Source organism: Trichomycterus rosablanca, chromosome 6 (assembly GCF_030014385.1).
Source record: "Trichomycterus rosablanca isolate fTriRos1 chromosome 6, fTriRos1.hap1, whole genome shotgun sequence".
Classification (NCBI taxonomy): domain Eukaryota; kingdom Metazoa; phylum Chordata; class Actinopteri; order Siluriformes; family Trichomycteridae; genus Trichomycterus; species Trichomycterus rosablanca.
In genome coordinates, this window is record NC_085993.1 from 36,799,911 (window position 1) to 36,811,723 (window position 11,813).

The window sequence follows — 11,813 nt, forward strand, 5'->3', positions numbered from 1 at the left end:
GAGATGTCTACATTTGCGTTTTTATTCAATTTAAAAGTTTTTTTTCAGTCACTTTAGTTCCTTTTTTCAGATTATTATTAAATTTCTCATAACAAATAGCATGCTTTTGCATAAGAACAATGATTTTGTACAACTGTCCTCTTTTGCTACATTATCAGTTACTTTTGTCATGTCAATTAAAATGTGTTATACTTGTACTCTGTTAAATTGTCCTTCTCCCCAAAACATCCAGGCATTAGTTTATCTCAGTATGACAAAGGATATAAAACAATAGAATTTAACAATAAATAACATGATGGTAATCACTTATAGCCAATATAGGCAGTGCTATCAAGTGCACATATGGCACAGTATCCTATTTAAAGTTCGGACTTGAATTCAATAAAAATGCTGTTGGAAAACCTGAAATAAGAAAAGTTAAAACAAATTCCTCTAGTGATGCAAAAAAAAAAAAAAAAAAAACGATTTGAAAAATATTATGAAGGGGCGCCCAGGTGGCACAGTGGGATATTCCCTTAGCACTCCAGTGCCGAGATTCTAAACTCCTTGGCTCGAAAATCGGTGTTGCCACAGGTCGGCTGGGTCATACTCATTGGCCACCGTATCTGCTAGAGCAGGACGACCGGACCATATGTGGGGGGAATCTTCATACGCTGTGTAAGGACCCTGATTGGCGGAAGAGATGCCTGTGCAGAATGCAGGGGCGAGAAGAGGAGGGCTCTACACGTGTCGGAAGAGGCGTGAGCAAAAAAGGGACCTCTGTGCCTCTGCCCATAACTTTGGCAAATTTTTGGACACACAGGTTGAAAAATGTAAGAGATTAAAGGTTATAAACTGTAAGAGGTCAGCTGCTGAATTTCCAGAGAAAACTGGGGAAAAAAAAGACTTGTGATACTGGTAGCTGTGAAAGACAAAAGCTAATCGACCTCAGACCCATCAATTAACAGGTCAGATTTCTTGAAAAGCTAAGAATTCTAAGAATTATTCATCTGACACTGAAGTACTGTAGTAAAAGAATATAAGCAAATGGAAGTCAGAGCCTTGCTTACGAGCCCAACAAAGACAACTGGGCTGTTAAATTCCACAAACAATAGCCCAGTACTTTACCACTAAACTACTTCTGTGCTGCATATAGCCCATTTGTTGCTGGATACATTTTGGTCACCTTCTTAATCAACTATTAGTAGAAAGGACCACTATAAAACCATCAGACATGGTAGTGTTTCCCTAAAAAGTGGATCCTAAATAATTGTGTACCCTGGATTCTTGGAGAATGCATACTACGGTATATATGGGTGGCACGAAACACATTTTTGTTGAGAAAAAAATATAAAGGATGTAGATACTTTCAGCCTCGGCCCTCTATGTCTAATTGTTGTGTACATAAACAAAGCAGCTTCGATGAAAGAAATAATTTACAAAAGAGCATTCTCAATTAAGTCAATGGGTTAATTCCTCCTCCAATTATTCTACTTCAGAATATCTTACTTGGTGACCGTCCCTAATTTTAAGCAGCATGTTTCATGGTCATTCCTCAGGTAATCAGTTTTGTCAGCATTATTATCTGCTGAGAAGGGATAATTTGCACTGCTGCTCGAAAAGGCCCACTACCAAGTGTGAGGAATTTAGCAGCCTGGAGAAACATTCCAGAGATGATGGGAGAAGTTTAGGCATGTCTAACCAGGAGCTATCCATGACTACACATGCAATAACACACACACACACACACACACACATAGTCATTTCACAGTCATGTGTCTTAATGTTGGATATGGCTGTTTCCACATCAGTGGTTTACTGGAAGAAATTAACTGATCGCATAATAATAATAATACAGTTCACATAATACAGTCTTTATTATCTTTAAATGTCACATTGCACAGACCTTTACTCTGATATATCTGGACATAAAATTAAAAACAACTACAGGAGACACAAACTAGCATAATTGGAAAGCAAAGCACTGCAGAGGGACATGTAATGCCAAATGAAATTAGATGCATTCCATGGTAACCAGAAGGCAAGTTTATGTTGTAGCAAGCAACTCATACACACATCATCACAAAATTAAAAAATTTTGCATAGCAATTCATGTTACTCTTTCAGGTATCCATTGCATTTGATGTGTAAACCAGGGCACCAAAATTGGACTGCTAGTAGCCCTTATGAAACTCAAAAATAGCTTGTGTTGGTGTGTAGCAGGAATGCACATTTTACTGGGCAACAAATTAACCAGTTTATTAATATTATTATTATTTTATCCTTGGATGATGTAAATTAGCTGATTTACCTTTGAAAAGTTTAAGTACTAGAAGTAAACAGCATATTTGAAAGAAAACAGATACATAGACAGTGACTGGACGACTAATAAAGTCTCCCAGACTGTGAAGCTGTGCAGCATCCCCAATAACTGTTTCACTACAGTGGTGCCACCAAAAGACAAATTTACTACAGATCAAGCATTTCCCAACATGATTTGGTTTACAGATCCTGTACAGCATTTACCCCTGACCCTGAGCCCAGGTCAATTCGACTGGAGGCAGAGGTCTGAGACCTTTGCACCAGGTAGTCCTTGTAGTTCCGAGTAAGTAGTGTGTAAAGCAAAGGGTTCACACAGCTGTTGCCGTAAGTGAGGCACGTGACAAAAAAGTTGACATAGGTGTGTGCGGCGGGTGTCAGCGAGCGCATAGATTCAGGTGAAAACAGCTTAGCCATCTGCCACCCCCAGAAGGGCAGGAAGCACACCCAGTACGCCACTACAATACTGAAGATCATGCATACCACCTTGTGCTTGAGTCTTTTCCGTCTAGACGGGGTAGAAGAATTAGAAATACGAATGCTTACTCTGCTCCTTGCTCCTCCACTGGCTAGGTTGGATTGTGCTGTCCAGTACCGTTGTGCCAGTCCTATATAAAGCACCACCATTATCAATCCTGGCACTAACATGCTGGTAAAGAAGAGAACTGTAAGGTAGGCTTTGAATGCCTCAGGGGTCCATGTTGGGAAGCAGATGCGCTTAACGAGGCCAGAGGCTCCCGGACGGCCCTCACGCAACCGGATCATGACCATCATCGGCATCGTCAGTATCAATGCTGCACCCCAGATGCCCAGAGCTGCCAGCCAGTGTCGTCTTGCAGAGTCTTTGGCAGATCTGCGTGCGTGGAATGGCATGGCCACAGCTCGGTAGCGTTCTAGGCTCATGGCTACTAAAGCAAATACGCTGGCATGCATGGTAAGCAAGTCAAGGCTAAGCAAAACACGGCAGCCCGTCTCGCCGAAAAACCAGTCATGGACGAAGTAGGTGCATACTACGAATGGTATGGTGCCCAGGTAGAGCAGGTCAGCTGCCGCCAGATTGATGATGAAAACGTACATAGAGCCAGAGCGTCGAAGGACCGCAGAGCGCATCACACCCAGAGTGTAGATGTTGCCTGCCATGCCAAGGATGCACATGGTGAGAAGTGTGGCTCCAAGAAGAGGGGTTATCCATACTGTGCCCAAATTACCTCCACTTCCAGTGCTTCCAGTTCCACTTGTGCTGGAGTTGGAGCTAGAAAAGGCAGAGATGTTGGAGTTGGGCACCAAGCTCATGATCCACAGAATGAAGGTCAACTTGGAAGGCCAAATCAAATGATTCAAGGTTTTAGTCAACAGTGGTGAATACCATATCCCAACAGATACCGTCTGAAAGGTAGTTTGTGAGTTAGGATCCAGCAATCATGCATAAATATGATGTCCAAAGAATTTCTGACTTGGTTGACTAGTCCTTAGAGATTTCAGTTCACAAGTCTTAAACAAAGTCATGGTCTCAACCAGCAGTGCAAAAACCTTTTCCCAAGACCCGATTGTTTGCGTCCCTGATACTGAGACTTCTCGTCTCATTTCATCCGTGATGCCAATATCTAATGCTTCCATCCAGAATTCAAATGTTGGGTCCTCCAGTCAAAAAGATACAATCAACTTTCTTGCTCCTGTCCCGTTCCTTCGTCTCCTTCTCTTTGTCTCTCTTTCTCTCAGCAACCAGCCTTTTAAAACTCTGACTCCCACATAGGTGCAACCGCACATGACACGTTAGATTTAGGAGACGATCACGCTGGGCCAACTGATTCGACTTTGAACACCAGGGTGCCAATTCTAACGTCAGTAACAAACACACACGGTGCCACACATTTTCCTTCACACTCACATACAATCATGATGAACAATATGTGACACCTAGGATTAACTACCTTCGTCAGGCCATCATAATTATAACACACACATACACACACTGCAATATTGGACACGTTTACATGTTCCGCATTTCGGAAGTCCCCAAATTATTGGAACCCTTGGTAAAAAGGTCATAAAATATATATTTGTGGAGGATTACAATAAATAAATAAAGTAATAATTATTATTAATTATTAAGACCTCGTGTCACAATTATTGGCAGAACTGCATTTTGTACCTCTACAAGGTAGATTGTCCAGGTTAGGTCCTCTCTTGACATTCAGGTCCTCCTTAATCAACCCCACAATTTACCATGCAGTCATTTTCTTAATATATCTTTGGGATGAACTAGAACGGCGATTGTGAGCCTGGCCCTTTCATCCATATACACCGATCAGCCATAACATTAAAACCACCTCCTTGTTTCTACACTCACTGTCCATTTTATCAGCTCCACTTACCATATAGAAGCACTTTGTAGTTCTACAATTACTGACTGTAGTCCACCATGTCAGTGTCACTGCAGTGCTGAGAATGATCCATCACCCAAATAATACCTGCTCTGTAGTGGTCCTGGGAGAGTCCTGACCATTAAAGAACAGGGTGAAAGCAGGCTAAAACAGTATGTAGAGAAACACATGGACTACAGTCAGTAATTGTAGAACTACAAAGTGCTTCTACATGGTAAGTGGAGCTGATAAAATGATCAGTGAGTGTAGAAACAAGAAGGTGGTTTTTATGTTATGGCTGATCAGTGTAAATTGCAATATTCACATGTCATGTAACATGTATGTAGGTTTACTAGCAAAGTGCATATGATAAAGTCTTGGTTTAGATTAATAATTCAGTGGTGTAGGAATTTGACTGCACATTAAGTAATTTAATAAGTAATAAAACAGTGGCAAGAGACCACTGTTACCATATGCCGAGAGGAAATTAAGGAATAAAGCCAGCTGAACCAGTCAGCTGTCAGCAGCTCTGAGATTCAAACCCATACACTCCCAAATGCCCCTGATTTCAAATGTATTTACCAGTAATACCCTACTGTGGTGTAATTTATCATAAAAATTCATGTCATCCAATCATTATCGCCCAGTCTCAGTATTATAGGTCACACTATCACCACTAGAGGACAGCTCAATACATTTACAAATACTATTAGTGGTGGTAAATTCGGTTCATTTTATGGACTCGGGTTAATCTGAGTCACTCAGTAATCTGATCCGGTTCACTTGAGTCACTTGTACTGACATCTTGATTGCAATTGATTTACTGCATGAAAATGCATCCAGATATCTCTTGTCGTCCGTGCACTCATCTTCTGTATGTAACGGAGTTAAATGTCTGTGACAACTTAGATTTTGGAGTAGTTCACTGGACCTGCCAACTCTGATTGCCATAATATGATATTTATGACACATGACACACAAAATAGAGTTTAAAACAGTAAATCTGAAGTGTGGTGTGTCATGTAAACACCTGGACAGTTATTATAAGACTAAACTTAAACTACGTCCTGTATAGTTTCACAGTTGAGGTTGCATGTTTTGCAAGCTGCATGTTTCTTTAAAGTTAATTTGGTGGCCACTGGTTTATAGTCAGCTCCTTTTATAGTTTTATAGTCTCACACAATTAGTTTTATTTAGTTAGCCCGGTAAACCTTCTAGCATAGTTGGTTGGCTCTGAACCCCTAAAAAATTAATGCTGTATTGTATTTATACCCCCCCTCTCAAAATTAAGCCAAGCCCTTGTTTACATTTTGAAGAAGATACACTTTATTTGTCATATACACATATACAGATGTACAGTACAATAAAATTATTTCTTCGCATATCCCAGCTTGTTTGGTACGGCGGCCCTGGAGCAGACAGGGTTAAGGACCTTGCTCAAGGACCCAACAGTGGCTGCATAGCAGAGCCTGGATTTGAACCGCCAATCTTCTGGTTAATAGTCCAAAGCTCTACCCACTAGGCTACCACTGTGTTTAGGAAAACTGTATTATTATTATTGTTTTATTATTATTATTATTATTAATTATTATTATTATTATTATTATTATTATTAATTATTATTATTATTATTATTATTAATGGTCCAACCAAATAATTCAAACGTCTTCCCTTAACATCTAGCCATAGTAACGCCTCTGGTGCACATTATGTTTTTTTTTTCTTTTCTTTTTTTTTTATTGCATTTTAGAAAAATAACAAAGGAAAAGGAAACATTATATATACAATATTGATCAGGATATAGTATCAGCCTAATAAACTACAAACATCACATTCTGTTTTTAAACAAACTTAACACACACACACACACACACACAGAGAGAGAGAGAGAGAGAGAGAGAGAGAGAGAGAGAGAGAAAGACAAACAACAAGAAAAGCCATTCAACCTTCATCACAACCCTCCCCAAAATAACGTTCAAAGTAATATATATTCATATCTAATGCTTTTTTTTTTTTTTTTGGGTCAGTTTTAAAGATTGCAGAAGTGAATTAAAATCCAGTAAAAACAAAGGTAACGTAGGTCTGGAGCCTAAAAACTTTACTTTATGAATAAAAAACTTGTATTCCGGTGCACATAAATAGAAATTGCAAAAAGTGCCCAATGAGGTAACAGGTAACATAATTTGACGGCTACAGATGTCAGTGCAACACGCTGCGTAATAATGTCGGGTTCCTGAGCAAGGCCCTTAACCCTCAATTGCTCATCGTGTTCCGCTCATTGTGTAAGTCGCTTTGGATAAAAGCGTCTGCTACATGCTGAAAATGTAAATGTAATAACTGTACACAGCCATGTAAGGTAAAACAAACAAAGCACTTGCTTTCTTCTGATTAATGTTTCCGGATGATTGAACGGCCACATTCACGATCGTTGGTTCGTTCGTTGGGCAATCAAACCAGAGTAAACCAGGTCTGTTCTTAAAAGGTTCGGTAGTAACAGGAACCCGGAGCAGGTCCGGCACCATCACCAGCATTCTTTCTGGAAAATAAAATATCTAAAGTTGTGTGTTTGTGAGTCGGAGTTGTATTGACAAGATACTCGGCTAGTTGTACGAAAGTTCATGGGTTTTACCTGAACACACGCAATCGTGACGTCACTTGGCTTTGCCATATTTATTAAAGCGCAAAAAAGAGAGCAAACAGGTGCTATGAAAGTGCTCCGAGAAGTTTGTTGTTTACCCTGATGTTTGCTCTGCGTATCTAACATACAGTGAGTAAAAATGCTGTGCAACACTTTCTTAATGTATATAGACTGTTATATGAGTGAATATCGCGGATATAAGAGTGTGTATTGTTTATGTTCTGGTATATTTTGGTGTTATTATTATCTGTTGGACAGCCTATTTCAGGGCTGGACTGGGAACAAAATTCAGCCCTGGACTTTTTTCTTGACCAGCCCACTACAAGCACATCGAGCCACACATATCACCCCCTAATGAAATGTTAGATGATTGATATTAATAGTTTTCATCTATCTTACCACAAAAGTTAATAACTCACTATAATAAAAATTAAAATAATAAAAAAATAACAAACAAATATATATATTTCCAACACTTTCCTTTGGGATTAATAGTTCTATCCATCTATCACACACATAAAATTTACAATTTCTTAAATGTTTCTATTGGATTTCCCCATCCTGTCTCATTAAACCGCAAGAAATAAAATGAAACCTTTCTTTCATTAAACCTTTAACACTGGTAAATATGCTTTTTTCGCACTTTTATTCACACGTGATTCATGTTTGTTCCAAATTAGTGCATTGCTCCGATGAGCAAAGAAATAAATACTTTATAAGTTGACAAGGGAAATTAGCCATGTGAGCTATGCACATAATCACTCTAAACAATGTCCTGAACAACTGCATTTTCCTTTCTGTATTATAGAGGACAATATAGTGTTTACTTTTTCTGAGGAGCAGAGACTAATGGTACCATCTCAAATTATATCCACCGCCCTATGTAGTGCACTATGTTGGACATGACATCATAGAACATCATAGAAAAATCGTCCTTAAAACGGCTGGTTTAAAGCCCCTGATATCCAACAGTAGCTTAGATAACTACTTATTAATCATTCAGTGACTGTTAAAAGAAATGTTTTGTACTGTTAGGAAGTTCCATAAGTAGGGCGTAGGCGACATTTGAGATGGGCCCACAGTCTCTTCTTAAACGGCGTTACTAACGAAGCAGAGTCACTGAACACCAACTTTTCCTTTTCTGCTCTCTGGATATGCTGTAGTTCCTCACTGACAAACAGGTTGTCCAGTTTCCTGCACTTTTCTGCATCTGCTTGCAGCTTTTTCTGTTTTTTATCACGGGCTTTTTCTGCACCTCCTTTACGCTTTTTCGACCATTTCTCCATCTCGCACTCATTCATAGTTTTTGTACTGGTGGTTGTGATTACGGTTGATCCTGGGGGAGGGACATTTCTGTGATTGGCCAATGGACATGCAGTGAGGATACTGTGGTGGGCCAATGCACACTTCAGGATTATTATTCAGGGGAAATTCGCTTGTTAAGTGTGACGTCACGCGTCATTTCCGGGGCCAAACGAACCTAATCGCAAACGCAAACAACTATGGCTAAACACCCTAAACCTGTGAACCTTTTTATATATATATTGTAAGATCCATATTGCACTAATTGTAATGATCTATGTTTATTGTCATAAATATTTTCTGTTTGGTTAAAGAATACTTATTTGAGGTGACTTGGTATTTCAGCTATTGATGATTTTTCCTGGTAATCAGTGTATGCTGTTATTCATTAGTCCTCTTCGGTGGAGCCTGCGGGGGGCAGAATTGTACTGACTCTATATACTGACAATATTTATCAAATATACGGAAAGAAAGAGGACGTGGAGCAACAGATTTAGGATCGTAGTTTTGTTTGTTATACGCCAATTGCGAACATAGTGAGTTTTTATAAGAAACTTGGATTAACGGATAAGTCAATGTAAGAAGAAAGTTAAAATAAATTCTGTTTGTGGAAAACTTAAGGAACTCGTGTTGCTGTCGTTGGAAATTGGATTTACAAACATTACCCGAGTCATAAATGTCTAGTCCTTCTCAATAGCGGTCTGGACGAGAAAAGGTCTTATTATATACATATATTTTATATATATATATATATATATATATATATATATATATATATATATATACTGTATATATATATATATACTGTATGTATATATATATATATATATATTAGAAACATACATTAAGATACAAATAAGACAAGATGTGCAGTACACTAGTGCACTTCAGGTAATCTGAATATCATGAAAAGTTCATTTCATTAATTCATTTCATGTCGCCTCATCAAGAGGTAAGCGGTCATATTTTTAATTCATTACATGAAAACTGACATTTCTAACTCTGGTTTTACTTTTAATCAGTATAGCTTATAGCTTATATAGTAAAAATCCAGAATCTCACATTATTATATGAAATAAAAAAAAAAAGCTTGAAACACGTGTAATGAATATACAATGACAGTTTACCTTTTTACATTGAATTATGAACAAAAATATTACTTCATGACATCTAATCGCAAGGAAAGCGGTAAAAAGACAGTTGGGTAGTTTTTTTTCGACTCGGACCTGTTGAAGCAGTACGGCACACAGCACTGTGGCATATTGAAAATACGAGGGACTCGGCCAACTTGGACCCGGATGTGACGTATCATAAGGTCGACACGTCACCACTTAACAAGCGGATTGTTGCGATGATGGCAACAATTGAGCCCTCATAGCACCCCCTTAGCGATGACCCTGCTTTTACTTTAGTTTCGCCCTAAGCCGGATTCGAACCTAGGGCGGAAAGATATGCGCCCACTGCGCCCTCTGCACTACTCAAACATCTGAGTACTTTACAGGTTGTAATGCTGATATGCCTGCGGTTGGCAACCCTACAAACCACCCCCTTACCTAACCTTTCTAATGTCTTAAATAGTCTTTTTTTTGTTATAAATACTAGTTTATTTGCTTTTAAATTATAGAATAGACATTCCTGTAATAAACAATAATAAACAACAATACACTGTACTGTACATAAACACACATCACATTTCAGTACAGTACGTGTGCTGTGCCATACACCATAAAACATTGTATCTACCAGAAACAACAACTGTCATTTTTCTATTATTTCCTTCTTTATTTCAATAGCGTTGTATTTTGTTGGTGTGATTTCACGAAAGAATAACTTCCTTCTCTGTCTGATTCACAGTGACAGCTACTGGCAGAAGTAATTATACAACAACAAAAAACTGCGCTTTCTCTGCAGTTTTTCTGGAAACATTTTAATATAGAATTTTATATTGTCCGAATGTTATATATATATATATATATATATATATATATATAGAGAGGGAGAGAGAGAGAGAGAGTCAACTTGTTCGTGACGTCACGTGTTTCGCAAATTTTGGTTCGCAATCCGAAATTTGTTCATACATTAAGTTGAAAAAGATCGTTCGTAACCCAAAATGTTCGTATAATAAACCATTTGTAACTTAAGGGTCTACTGTATTAGATAGATAGAAATGCTTTTTCTGTTAATGTTTATCTTGCTGTTTCCTTGTAGACCACAGCTCACCATCTTGCTTGTAAAACCAGCATGTTTAGCACAGCTTGGCAACCCAGCATATTTAACACAGCTTTCAACCCCAGCATCTGTGAATAGCTCATGTAACCCAGCCTATTTTCCACAGCTTGCACAGACATTTGAACACTGTAATAAAGGAGAAATGTAATAAGGAACCTCTCTGCCTTGTGTTCTCTAATCGGAATACGACATTCCATTGATCGCCACCTCAACCAGTGTTTCCTTTGGAGGGTATAATCCCCCTCTGCTACACAAGTCGTGCTAATGTTTTGGCTCATCGGTGTAAAGGCGCAAATAAGCAAACTATAATTTAAATAATGAAAATCATGTATTCACTGTTATTATTTTTTACCACTGCTTTATCCTAGTCAGGGTCGCGACGGGTCTGACTCATTAGGCGAAAGGCAGGAAACACCGTGGGCAGATCGTCAGTCCATCTCAGGGCACACAAGCACACTTTGGGCAATTTTGTTAACCTGTTAATCCAGTTAACCTGCTGCATGTCTTTGGACCAGTGCACCTGCAGGAATCAGACACAGGGAGAACATGCAAAATCCACACTGAAGGGACCCTGGCTGCCTGGCCGGGGAATCAAAAAAGTCATCTCAAAGGTTTATGTGCACTTGTAAAGGCTGTATACATGATGATGATGATGCTAGTGATAATAATAATACTTTTGTGACATGGACTCTTAATTTCTTGGTGACAGTTTTTCCCACTTGGGCAAGAAAAAGACTTTTGTGTACTTTTACTTGATAGTCAAACTAGCCCTAGTTATGCAGGCACACTAAACTGCTGTCATAAACTATACTGAGGCAATGCCACATTGTTTAATGATACCACTTTAGAACACCACCAGGCTTATAACCAAGTATCTATTTATATATTTTAAATAAACACACACACACATTTAAACAAAATGTGTTCCATTTTTTTTCAACAAATAAAAAACTGATTTTGTAAAATGTTTAATATTTTGTTTG

General features: G+C 38.6%; 1 protein-coding gene across 1 annotated transcript; it reads right to left on the reverse strand.

The window, feature by feature from the left end:
- Window positions 1-2,481: 2,481 nt before the first annotated feature.
- On the reverse strand, window positions 2,482-3,591 carry uts2r4 (urotensin-2 receptor 4). Its single transcript, XM_062998113.1, has one exon. The coding sequence runs from the start codon at window positions 3,589-3,591 to the stop codon at window positions 2,482-2,484; it is 1,110 nt and encodes a 369-aa protein (XP_062854183.1).
- Between the last annotated feature and the right edge of the window lie 8,222 nt (window positions 3,592-11,813).